General features: G+C 44.5%; 1 protein-coding gene and 1 long non-coding RNA gene across 2 annotated transcripts in view; one reads left to right on the top strand and one right to left on the bottom strand.

The window, feature by feature from the left end:
* The window catches only part of Dleu7 (deleted in lymphocytic leukemia 7), a 25,456-nt gene extending 18,308 nt beyond the window's left edge, over positions 1 to 7,148 (bottom strand). Inside the window, exon 1 of the mRNA XM_034498448.2 lies at positions 6,418 to 7,148. Within this exon, the coding sequence (XP_034354339.1) occupies positions 6,418 to 6,840 (423 nt within the window). The 5' untranslated portion in view covers positions 6,841 to 7,148. The remainder of the gene's footprint in view (positions 1 to 6,417) is intronic.
* LOC143441703 (uncharacterized) overlaps positions 6,407 to 13,118 on the top strand; it is a 21,034-nt gene continuing 14,322 nt past the window's right edge. Inside the window, exon 1 of the long non-coding RNA XR_013109327.1 lies at positions 6,407 to 6,544. This is a non-coding gene — a long non-coding RNA (uncharacterized LOC143441703). The remainder of the gene's footprint in view (positions 6,545 to 13,118) is intronic.

Here is a 13,118-nt window from a genome sequence, read left to right as displayed (position 1 = left end):
GACCAGCCTGTACTGGCTGGTTTTGTGTCAACTTGACACAAGCTGGAGTCATCACAGAGAAGGGAGCTTCAGTTGAGCAAATGCCTCCATGAGACCCAGCTGTAAGGCATTTTCTCAATTAATGATCAAGGAGGGAGGTCCCACCGTAGGTGGATACTACAATGGTAGGATCCCTGGGCTGGTAGTCCTGGGTTCTATAAGAAAGCAAGCTGAGGGTCTGGGCCTAAGTATTGAGCAGATCCCGGGCAGCAGCTCTGCCCCCAATCTCTAAGAACCCAGAGGAAGCGAGGCTCACAGGTGCTCTAACCCTGGCATTACCTTAGGTAAGCAGACTGCAATGCTCGCCCCAAATAGGGAGTAACTGGGACCCACAAGGACCCAGGAAGTCACTCCTGGCCCGGAGCACTGAGCAGATTTTGGGCCCCAGCTCATTTTGGGCCCCAGCTCTTACCCCAGTAGTAACACCCACCCCACACAGTTCTGATACAACCAAGATAATAGGAAAGACAGGCTCCAGTCAGAGACAAGGCAGGTAGCACTAAGGAGATTCAGATGGCAAAAGGCAAGCACAAGAACATAAGCATCAGTAACCCAGGGTATTTGGCATCAGTAGAACCTAGTTTTCCCACACAAGAAACTCCTGAATTCCCCATATCACTAGGAAAGCAAGATTTAGATTTAAAATCACTTCTAATGATGATGATAGAGGACTTTAAGAAAAACATAAATAACACTCTCAAAGAATTTGAGAAGAACACAGGTAGACAGGTAGAAGCCCTTAAAGAGGAAACACAAAAATCCCTTAAAGAATTACAAGAGAACACAACCAAACAGGTGAAGGAATTGAACAAAACCATCCAGGACATAAAAATGGAAGTAGAAACAATCAAGAATTCACAAAGGGAGACTAGGAAAGAAATCAGGAGTCACAGACACAAGCATCACCAACAGAATACAAGAGATAGAAGAGAGAATCTCAGGTGCAGAAGATACCATGGAAAATATTGACACAACTGTCAAAGAAAATGCAAAATGCAAAAAGTTCTTAACACAAAAAATCCAGGAAAACCAGGACACAATGAGGAGACCAAACCTAAGGATAATAGGTATAGATGAGAGTGAAGATTCCCAACTTAAGGGGCCAATAAATATCTTCAACAAAATTATAAAAGAAAACTTCTCTAATCTAAAGAAAGAGATGCCCATAAACATACAAGAAGCCTTATAGAACACCAAATAGACTAGACCAGAAAAGAAATACCTCCTGTCACATAATAATCAAAACACCAAGTGCACAAAGAAAGAATATTAAATGCAGTAAGGGAGAAAGGCCAAGTAACATATAAAGGCAGACCTATCAGAATTATACCAGACTTCTCACCAGATACTATAAAAGCTAGAAGATGCTGGACAGATGTAATACAGACCCTAAGAGAACACAAATGCCAGCCCAGGATACTATACCCAGCAAAACTCTCAATTACCACAGATGGAGAAACCAAGATATTCCACGACAAAACCAATTTACACATTATCTTTCCACAAACCCAGCACTACAAAGGACAATAGCGGGAAAGCTCCAATACAAGGAGGGAAATTATACCCTAGAAAGAGCAAGAAAGCAACCCCCTTCCAACAAATCCAAAAGAAGATAGCCACACAAAGATAATTTCTCCTCTAATAACAAAAATAACAAGAAGCAACAATCACTGTTCCTTAATATCTCTTAACATCACCGGACTCAATTCCCCAATTAAAAGACATAGGCTAATGGACTGAATACATAAACAGGACCCAGCATTTTGCTGCATACAGGAAACCCTCCTCAGTGACAAAGACAGACTCTACCTTAGAGTAAAAGGCTGGAAAACAATTTTTCAATCAAACGGCCCTAAGAAACAAGCTGGAGTAGCCATTCTAAAATCTCCAGCCTGAGAACACAAAGGGAGGGACTCATGGCTCCACTTGTATAGGTAGTTGAGGGCGGCCTTGCCAGGCATCAGTAGAAGTTGTACCTTCCACTAGGTACAGCCTAGGTACCTGAAAGTTGGATTCCCTAGTGTTGGGGAATTTGAAGAGCAGGGAGGTGGGAATGAGAGGATGGTGGGAGCACACCCTCATAGTAATTGGAGGAGGGGGGATGGGGTAAGGGGTTAGGCATCAATGAAAGTAGAGGGCCTTGGTGCCTGAAAGTTTGGATTCCCTAGTGTTGGGGAATTTAAGAGCAGGGAGGTGAAAATGGGAGGATGGTGGCAGTACACCCTCATAGAAACTCCCAGAATTATATGGATTAGACATGAAAGAGCCAGGCCACCAGAAGACTAGATTCCAGAATTCAAACAAACAATTATCTTGATACTAAAATTTGTTTTGAGAATTGTATATTGCAGAATACATAGCCTTGGTGTATCTACTCATCAAGCAAGCTGAGCAGACCTGCTCGAACCTCTGATGTCCTGGAATTCCAGCTGGATGCAGAGAAGACACAGTGTCAGAGGCTTATCAATTTACTCTTTCCCCCACCCCTCTTCTAATATTTCAAGGCTCATAATCAGCTTGAAGAAGTTAATGAAGAGTCGGTGCCCCTATTCCCTGGGCTTGGGGACTGAGTGATTAATATTGGGCTGTCTTTCTAGGGAAAAGTAGTGGTTTTGTTGGAACAGGGAGGATTAGCTAGGATTTATTGCATAGCCATAACCTATTGGTAGAAATATTTATAATTGTTATTAAAATGAAATTATAATTTCTAAAATGGTACAAAATTCACTTTGATTTCAAATTTAAGGTCTTCATTGGTATCAGCTTCTTATTGATATAAAAGTGAGATTAATATTGTTACTCTCATAGGCATTGTGCCTATATAACACATTTAGGAATATAAGGCTTAGACCCAGTCCTTCTTTAACTTTTTAAACTGATTTGAGATGGTTAGCTTGTGAGTTAAGGGCCTATAGCAAATTCATGGCTCTAAGTTTATTATTAGGGTGTTATCTATATTTTATTTAGAAATAGCTGAGAGGAGTTAACAGACAACAGCCCAGATTGCCTTACATGGATAGTTGGTTTTCAAAATGTCAGAAGTCCACAGAATTGACGTTACAAACATTTCTGTATTAATGTCTATTTTGATTAGAGACCTGTCTGCTCCTGACAGCTTCCTGTCTTGGATTCTAAGAAGAAATTGAGCATCTTTGGAGTTACTCCAGTTGTGGTGAGACAGCCACTAGGTAAGAATTGCCTCTTTTCATCTACAGACAAATTACTGTCCAGAAAAATACACACTTGCAGAATAGTCAACTGATTATATCTGCCTAGACAGAGTAATCAGCCCTTAATAATTCTGCATCACTAAGTCTGTCAGATGATCCTGGGCCAGAAGGCTGAAGATCAGATGCTCCAACGTTTTGTAGTATAGGGACTGTCCAGGTGCTCAGCAGTCTCTATAATTTGGCTAAGTTTTAGAAGCTATGCTTTGTGCTTCCCTTAATTTCAGTTAACTCATTCATTCTGGATTTCTGACTGGTTGAAGACTTATTGTCTCATAGCCAATCCCGGCCATTTACTCTGAGAGAAAAGGTTTGAGAGGATGGTTTTCAGCTGACATTCATTCTAAAGCCAAGAAAAAAAGCCAGGTTCAGAATTAAGTCTTTTAGTTAGGAGGGACAACAGAGGTTCTGTTTAGTCAACAAAATGATGGACTGGGTATTAGGTCTATCTTGTATCTTACTGACACAAATTGGTATAGTTATGCTCTAATTGTATTCTAAGAGAAAAGTTTTATTTTAACAGGAAGGGTGATATGTAGGAGTAGCTAAGGTGGGAGAAGTAAGGAGAGGAGGAGAAGGAGAGGAGGAGCTAGGTGACAAGGCAGGAGGACATGGAGGTGGATGTTTGTGTGTCCCCGCCAGTCAAAGATAGTTGATATATCTAGGTTGGGTATTGGGTTATACTTCTGATTGATATTGAGCATTACCAAACTTATAAAGCCTTTGATTAACATTAAAAAATAATAGTATAAAAGCATAAGTGGCCGGGCAGTGGTGGTGCACGCCTTTAATCCCAGCACTTGGGAGGCAGAGGCAGGCGGATTTCTGAGTTCGAGACCAGCCTGGTCTACAGAGTGAGTTCCAGGACAGCCAGGGCTACACAGAGAAACCTTGTCTGGAAAAAGAAAAAAAAAAAGCATAAGTGAGAATGGGATAGGGGTTTTCTAGGAAGGGGAAATGGGGAAAGGGGATGGCATCTGAAATGTAAATAAAATATACAATAACGATTTTCACATAAGAAAGAAAGAAAGAAAGGAAGGAAGGAAGGAAGGAAGGAAGGAAGAAAGAAAGAAAGAACGAAAGAAAGAAAGAAAGAAAGAAAGAAAGCAAGCAAGCTGAGCAAGCCAGGGGAAGCAAGCCAGTAAGTAACATCTCTCCATGGCTCTGCATCAGCTCCTGCTTTCTGACCTGCCTGAGTTCCAGTCCTGACTTCCTTTGGTGATGAACAGCAATGTGGAAGAAGTGTAATAAACCCTTTCCTCCCCAAATTTGCTTCTCAGTCATGATGTTTTGTGCAGGAATTAAACCCTGACTAAAACACAGCCCCAGCCCTCACTTGCCCATGCCCTTCCCTGCTTCCTAGTCCTCATGATGTTTGGCCACCAAGAAGCTGTTCCACCATGCCTTCCCTCAGAGGATGGACTAAAATCTCTTTGCAACCGTGGGTCAAAAATGTATCTGTCCCTGAGGGAAAAATTCCGTGGGGGAGAGTGCTTTGCCTGACATGATTGGGGCCCTTCATGAAAGAGTAAAGAGGTGAAGGCTAGACCAAAATAAACTTCTCCTTTAAGTTGTTTCTATCAGGGTTTGGGTATCAGTGACCCCAATGCAACTAATACACACATATATTTCTAACACATTTCTAATATTACACAGCACCTGAAAATTCATCAGTTCTAAGATACATATTCTTTGCGTACGTTAAAAATCAATAAAATTAGTATGTAACTCACAACCGACAATGTCATACATTGCCAGATTTTATATATTTTCTTGGGAGGGAAAAAGGAAGAGAGACACCTTAGACACTGCTTGGTGACATTTGATTTGAATTCTTTACACCATATGATGCAACTTAATACACTGCATGTTTTCCCAACTTTGGCTTGTGAAGTAAGAACATCATCAACCCTTAAGGAATGCACCAAACTCTCAACACCCCACCTCCTCCAGACTCCTAAGTAAATGCATGAGATGGTGCTCCTGGCCACAGCTTGAGAGCCAACAGGACTCAAAAAGTTGTGGCCCTAATACAGTGACCTAGTCTGCTTTCTGTTGCTGTAATAAACCCAATGACCAAAAGTAACTTGAGGAGGAAAGGGTTTATTTCCTTTTACAGTTTGTAGCTCTTCATGAAGAAGTCAGGGCAGGAACCGGAGGCAGGAACTGAAGCAGAAGGCATGGAGGAGTGCTGCTTACACAACCCAGGACCAGCTGCCCAGGGGTGGCACTGCCTGCCCAGTGGGTTCTGGGCTCTCTCCTCTACTCTCTCATATCAGTCATTAATCAAGAAAATGCCCCCACAGCCTTGCCTACAGGCAATCTGATGGTGGCACTTTCTTAATTCAAGTTTTCTCTTCTCTGATGACTCTAGCTGTGTCAAGTCATTAAAATCTAACTAGCGCAGCCAATTATTACATTAGTTAATGGCAAGGTCAAGACTGAACCCCAAAACCCTAGACCCTAACCTACCTCAGGTCTCTTCCCAGTTCTGCCCCACACATATGAGCTGGCTGATTTAGCAGAAGTCTCTGGTAAGTACTATTAGCAAGCTTGTCAACATCTGGGACCACCTGCCCCCAGCCCACTTCATAAGGATTTGAGTTGATTTTGTGGGGTGTTTGTGCTCCGTGGGGAATTGGATTCATGCAAAAGAATTGTGATTCACGAGTGTGAAGCAACTTTAAACGTGCATGATGTTGTCAAAATATATGCAGCTTGGGGACTTGAGGTGCACTCAAAGCTTTAAAGGAAGATTGTAAACTTGGAGGAAGTGGTAGGGCAGCTGACCTCAACAGCTAGAAAAATGATTCCTGTGACAGGCAGGTCTTGACAAGGCTTTCTCCTCATGCCGCACCTGATGCACACACACCTGCCCCTACACACACACACACACACAGAGAGAGAGAGAGAGAGAGAGAGAGAGAGAGAGAGAGAGAGAGAGAGAGAGAGAGAGAGAGAGATATCCAGGTCTAGTGCCACCCCAGGTAATTAGTTCTCAAGCTCTCCATCCCACATGCTCAGTCCTCAGTGTGTGTCTCCTTTTGCCCCCATCCCCTTTCTGCCCACAGCAGGTTAACCACACCCTGCTTGGACTCCATTCACTTCATCCAGGCACTGCAACCCAGAGAGGAAGGTAGGGCAGACTCACCTTCAGGTGGACAGGGAAGGGCCGCTCCTGCTGGAGAGGCCCAAGCAGAGTCTGCTCTACGCTGACCAGCTCCGAGGTCGAGTCCACTACGCGAGCCAGAGCGCTGCGCATCGCCATCCGAGCCAAGGTACAGGGGCCGCGGTCCCGCGGGAAGGGCAGCAGCTCGGCGCCCCCCTCTGCGCCCCGCAGCCCGCCTGCCTCGGGGGAGCCCCGCGCTCCTATGCTCCCGCGCCCCAGCCCCCTCCGGGTCCGCATCTGGCCTGAGCGACGAGCCTGAGCGATGGGCACGTGGTCCGGGCCGCGCGGGCTCCCTGGGGCGCTAGGACCATCGCCCCAGCCCCACTCCTGCTGTAGTAGCTGCAGGGTCTGCAGAGCCACCATTTGGTGGCTGATGGAAGCCACTAAGGGCGCAGGGCTGGCCATGGCCGACTAGCAGCTGGGCGCTTACAAGCAGGTGAAGCGCAGGCAAAAGAGCCTGGCAGCGTTCAGGGTCGCGGGGTCACATTTTTCTAACTCCTGGCTTTTCCCGGGCCTCCAAGTCCCTCAGCATGTGTGGCTTGCCCCGCCCCCGGCCTGCAGGTGGTGACCGCGCTTGCCCCTGCATTCGCTGCTAGGCAGAATGGGCTCAGAATGACCCAAAGCTGCCTGGAGCCTGCTCGGTGAGCGCTTGAACATGAGCCAGATGCTGAGCTCTGGTTCTTCCGCCTCTCAGGGCTTTGGTGGGGGAAACGCGCTGCTTTGTGCGGATGTATCTATCCCCAGATACCCCGCCCCCTTCCTCCCTGAAGGATGCCCGCAAAGGACCACTTAAGGTGGTGAAGGCCCCAGGGTCTGTAGTGTTAAAACCTCAGCAAGTCATTAACATGCCCAGAGCTCCAACCAATCTCACACAGGACACTGGTGGGGTTTTCTCATTTCTCTGAGGGCATTTTCAGAAACACCTTGAAATAGCCTTCAAGGCCTTGCAAACCCCCAAACAAAATATATGGACAACCAAAGTATCTGAAAGTTCAGCCCTGGTTGCTTGGTTCCCCACAGGTACTGACATCCCAGATGCAGAAATGACATCGAGGCAGAGTTGCCATGGCCTGCTCCTGAAACTCAAGCCTGGCACCGCCCAGATGAGGAGCTTGACCATTTTGTGTGAAAGGACTCTGGCAGCAAGGCCAAAAGTCATTCCTTTGATGGAGCAGAAACCTCAGGGCAGCTGCACAAATAATCCCCCCCCCCTTTTTTTTTTTTTTTTTTTTTTTTTTTTTTTTTTTTTTTTTTTTTGATTAAGCGATTCCTTTAAGAGGCATCAACTCGATTAAACTTCATAAGAGCAGAAGCCTTTTGAAATAAATTAGCCAGATATGTGCTGGAAACAACAGGCATTTGAGGCTAAATTCTCCTATGCCATTACTTGCCCTCGTGTCAGTCCAAGGAATGAACCTGACAGTGAGCAGGAGAAGGGGAAAGGAGCCACCTGACTTGGGTGCTTCGCTCCTTCTTAGAAGGAGTAACAAACCATTCATGGGAGAAAATATGGAGACAAAGCATGGGACAGAAACTGAAGGAGAGGCCGTCTGGAGACTGTTCCACCTGGGTCTCCATCCCATGTGCAGTCACCAGGGTAGACGCTGATGTGGATGTCAGGAAGTGCATGCTGACAGGAGCCTGATATAGCTGTCTCCTTAGAGGTCTGCCAGAGCCTGACATATACAGAGGCAGATGCTCACAGCTAACCATTGAACTGATCAAGGGGTTCCCAGTGAAGGAGTTAGAGAAAGACTGAAGGAGCAGAAAGGGTTTGTGGCCCTATGGGGAGAGCAACAATACCAACCAATGAGAGCTCCCAGGGTCTAAACCACCAGCCTGGAAGCACACAGGGAGGGACCCATGGCTCCAGCTGTATATGTAGGGAAGGATAGCCTTGTCTGTCGGGCATAGGTGGGAGAAGAAGTCCTTGGTTCAGTGAAGGCTGGATGCCCCAGTGTGGGGAAATCCGTGGGTGGGGAGGTGGGAGTGGACCGGTAGGTGGGTGGGGCACAACCTCATAGAAGCAGGAGGAGGTGGGATGGGATGGGGGTTCCTGGGGCAGGAAATGGGGAAAGGGGATAACATCTGAAATGCAAATAAAACATCCAATAAAAAGTAAAATGCAAAACAAGAACAAATACTCATGTTTAATTACATCAAACATGACTGTCTCCTTCAAGCAATGGGAAAGAACTGATAATTTAATCTTGCTAGATGGCAGCCATCCATGGGTTTTGTTTTGTTTTGTGGGGTTTTTTGTTGTTTGTTTGTTTGCTTGCTTGCTTGTAGACATTTGAAGGGAATAGTAAGGAGAGCTATCACAGGGAGTATCTTTTTCTGCTTTCTTTTTGCAAGAAAAATCGTTGGAGAATCCATTGATCCAGCACAGCAAAGGCAAGGGCACAGAGTGGGGAGAGGACTCATGGGGAAATTAGAGGCGCAGGCAGATGCAGGGTGTGTCTGTGGAGTCAGTTCTGGAAGCTCTCTGGATGGAAAAGCCATTAGGGTGGTCCAGTCAGTGCAGAAAAGTGATGGTAAGAGACATGGGGCACTCGTTGACTGAAATAGTTGACCCTGAGTAACCCTCCTGACTCTCCAGTAAAGGTTCTTAGAATTCTCTGTGTTTCCTTCTCTTCTGAAACCCAATCTGAATTAATAAAGAAGCTTTCTTACGCAAAAACAAGTGTACTCATGCAAATTGTATCTAGGTAAAAGTGCTAGTCTGTGAAGCCACAGAGAAAATGGCTTTGAAGAGAAGCAGTTTAATACTGATTAGTTTATCTTGCTACAGTAAAGTTGCCTAAGTTCACATGCAGAAATACAGAAATCCTTCCAAGTTTTGCATTTCCCTTTGAAATCTTCAGATGTTGGTGCACATTCGATGCAGAAGGGATGAAGCAGGAATAGCTTTGTTTACACAAAGCATACCAGTCTCCAGGGCTTCACAAACTAACCCCTCTGCTCTTAAATAACTGACCACAAAACTCTCCTGACAAAGAATTCCAGTCAACAGGACAGGAATCACTAGACAGAGCAGGACCCGGGCCCCCTTTCTAGATACCACATTGATCTTGAGAGCCATAGACAACTAAACCTCAAGGAGTACATGAGATAAAGGCCAGAACCCTAGGGCATGAGGGGTGACTCTGCCTACCAAAAGATGACCTGGGGGCTCTTCCAGCCAAGCAATGGAATCTGTACAGCTATGGGTCACATTTGTGTTTGGTGTAATCTCAAAATGGCTTATGGCCCAAAGCTGGAGATCAAAGACCCTAAGGGAAAGGCTTCATGGGGTATTGACATGAATTAATATTATTAGCAGGTCCATCCTTGGTCTAAAGCATTTGCAGAGTCGCTTTTGCTGAACCATCAGACCAAGTACACACACACACACACACACACACACACACACACACACACCCATTGTGTGCCCTGTCTGAAACACTGGGAGAAGGGTTTATTCAAAAGCATAAAATATTGCAGAATAAAATCCAGAATTTTTGCTTCAGTATCTATTTCAGTATTTTATGGGACCTATGTTCTCATTGCTTAGTGAATATTCTTCACCTTCCATGTTCAGCCCATGAGCTCAGATAAGGTAAGCTGGCCCAAGTAGTAGAAGAAAGAGATTTGGGTCATCCAGGCTGTAGCCAATCACACACCACCTTCCCATGGTGACTGTTCAGGGACTATTAGAATGCTTTCAGTTGAACTCACTATAAAAGATAAAACAATGGAGCTTCCCACTATAGACCAGGAGATCACAAGGCAGCAAAAAAACAACTTTCTCTTTTAGTAAGAAAGTATAACACAAAAGAATTTCATGGGCAAGGATTTGTTGGCCCACATTATAAGAAGTCTGAAGGTAGCTCCCATATTATTTAATCCTGGGGCTCTGAGGTGTCACTGATGCCCTTGGTCCCTTCCATCTGTCTGTGAGATCATCCGCAGCATACCAGCTTTTATACTTGGCCCTTGAGCTATGTCCCCTCTACTCACTAAACAGTAACAATGTCTGCTGGCCTTGCCCCCAGACACCAGTCTCTAAGCCAAGAGGTTATCTATTCTTCAGTATCCTGCTCAAGTGCGGGGAGATGCTTCATAAGAAGCTCCAGCTGACTTTCCTCATCTTGCCCTAAATTGTATGACATATTTATGTCAAGATAATTGTATTTGAGAGGAAAGAGTCCAAGATGAGAATGAACCAAAATTCAGTCCTGAAGCTCATGCTTATAAGGAGGATGGAGAATATCCAGTAGGAATCAAGGTTCTGTAGCCAAGCAACAGCAGTGGCAACCAAACACCAGGATGCTTTTGCAATGGCCCTGGGGAAAAGCACAACTGATCTCCAGGGTCTCTCCTATTTCCAGATACACAGGAAACCTAGTATCCTAACTAATGTGAGGCTAATGTTTACACTACACATGTTCCTTGTACAAGAGGAATAGAAGAGATATGTGTGCTGTGGAGTCTCTGCGGCCACCTTGTGGGTTTGAGAGGAGAGCTTTCGTAGGGACAGCTCAACACCAAAAAAGAAAAAAGACAAGACCTCCAAGGAGTACATTAGGAGTCCTTTTAGCATCACTTGCACCGTGCAGAGCTGCTCATGAACACAGTCCCACCTCTGAGCTGTTTGGCTACAGGAGACAACTGAGTGTGTTTTTTCTTTGATTGAATAAATTTGGGGTTGAATTTATTAGAACAGAAGGAATCATAATGTAAACAAAACATCATAATATATCACTGAAAAAGTAGCAGGTCAATTTTGCTGAGCTTGTGGCAAGCCCAGCACTAATGAATCTATCCAATCAACTACATCCACGATACCTTTGCCATCCCCTGAAGTTTGCATATTAAAGCTCTCAGGGCAATTCCCCATAACCCACAAGGACTTTTTAAACCAGGCACCAAAATCATTGAGACAGCTGTGAATGAGAGATGGGAATGAGAAGGGGCTACAAAGCTCAGTGAGTGAGAAACAATGTCCCACCTGCCAATGACAAAAGTAGTACTACGTGGACAGGAGTTCCGGCACTCTTATTTCAAAGGTTCACAGGCTCCTTTCCCACATGAGCCACAGATGCCAGTGCTCACGTAGGATGTTTGAAAAGCCGGTCTCAGAAAGGATAGAAGGGAACAAGTGTGCAAAGATCCTCTCAGGTTGATGACTTAGTGAATCTGAATAAATAAAACAGGCAAGAGTGAGTGAAGAGACCATCATGGTCTGATACAGTGTTTCCAAAAAGGGTCACGAGTCAAAGGCTTGGTCTCCACATCAGATGGAGAGGGCTCTGACCTGACCAGGGATTCATCGGTCAGTTCATAAAGTAGTGGATGGCGGAGGATACTGTGAGGATGAAGATGAGGTCACTGAAAACAATTCTTGGGGGTAATAATCTCTGATCCCTGTGTCTGCCTTCAACCCTGACTCTCTGCTTCCTAGCCACTATGAGGCAAGCAGCTTTCTTCTGCCACTTGCATTGTGATGTTTGGCTTCACCACAGGCCCCCAAATATGGCTGTGTACTTTGTCATAGCAAAAGTGACTAACAAACACAAGAAAGGAAAAAAGCCTTGGAAATGAATGACATGTTTGTGGCCTCCTGATACAATTGGACATAATTTACCTTGCTATGCTTTGCCTTTTCAATGCAAGATACAATTCTTTCCAGGTATAGAAATGATTTTACTTGGTTCACTTTATTTAATTAACTGAATTCTAGAAAAACTATATTGCTTTGTAGCCCAGGATGGCCTTGAACTCACCATACTTTTACCTCAGCCTCTGAGTGCTTTTTAGAGTGTGGTGAATTGCAGGTGAGCACCCCACACTTGGCTATGTCTTAATAGTTTATTTCTAGGGAGAATTTTTGATACTGGAAGAAAAGAAAGTTAATTTTAAAAATACTTGCCAACTTCTTGAATGGTTGCAACTTTGAAGAGGAAGGAGTTTTTAAGAATAAGAGAATTTGTATGCAACCCCCAAGTTACTTTCACAGAGCTGGATGACCAATGCCCCACCCCCCAAGAAGATCTGTTTCCTTATAGGGAAAGTTAAAGTGTTACCTATCCTAAATTATCTTGATTATCTCTATAAATATAGCGTATGTGCTGAAATGGGGAAATTAATGATAAAGATGGACAAAAGATCTGTTCTGGTGACACATGCTACAGCCCTAGAACCATAAAGATAGAGAGACTGAGAATTTGTGCACAAGCTAGGATAGGTATTTATAACCTACCTCAAAAAGAAATGTGTGTGTCTGGTGGTGGAGGGGGTTGATGAGTTTGCCAACTGGATTTGAGGCTCTCTAACCTTACTGAAAATATAATGTCACTACCTTGTCAGTGTAGGATCACCATGGATTCATATTCTAGTAGGTTCCATTTGAGCATAGTGGAAAGAAGAAAGCGGGGCATAGGCATATTGACTCATCCTTGTAATCACAGCTCTTAAGAGCCAGAGACTAGTGGATCTCTGAGTTTGAGTCCAGCCTGGTCTATATAACAAGTTCCATCCTAATCAGGGGTACATAAGGAGACCCTATTTATACAAGAAAGAGGAGGAGGAAAAGGAAGAGGAGGAGGAGAAGGAGGAATGAAAGAAATAGAAACATGATTTGTGTTAACATATTAAAAAAATATCATTTAAACCTTCCAAATACTTTTCTTTAGACGTAT

Source organism: Arvicanthis niloticus, chromosome 3, assembly GCF_011762505.2.
Source record: "Arvicanthis niloticus isolate mArvNil1 chromosome 3, mArvNil1.pat.X, whole genome shotgun sequence".
Taxonomy (NCBI): domain Eukaryota; kingdom Metazoa; phylum Chordata; class Mammalia; order Rodentia; family Muridae; genus Arvicanthis; species Arvicanthis niloticus.
Note: the sequence above shows the minus strand (reverse complement) of the source record. Positions and strands in the feature narration are given on the sequence as shown.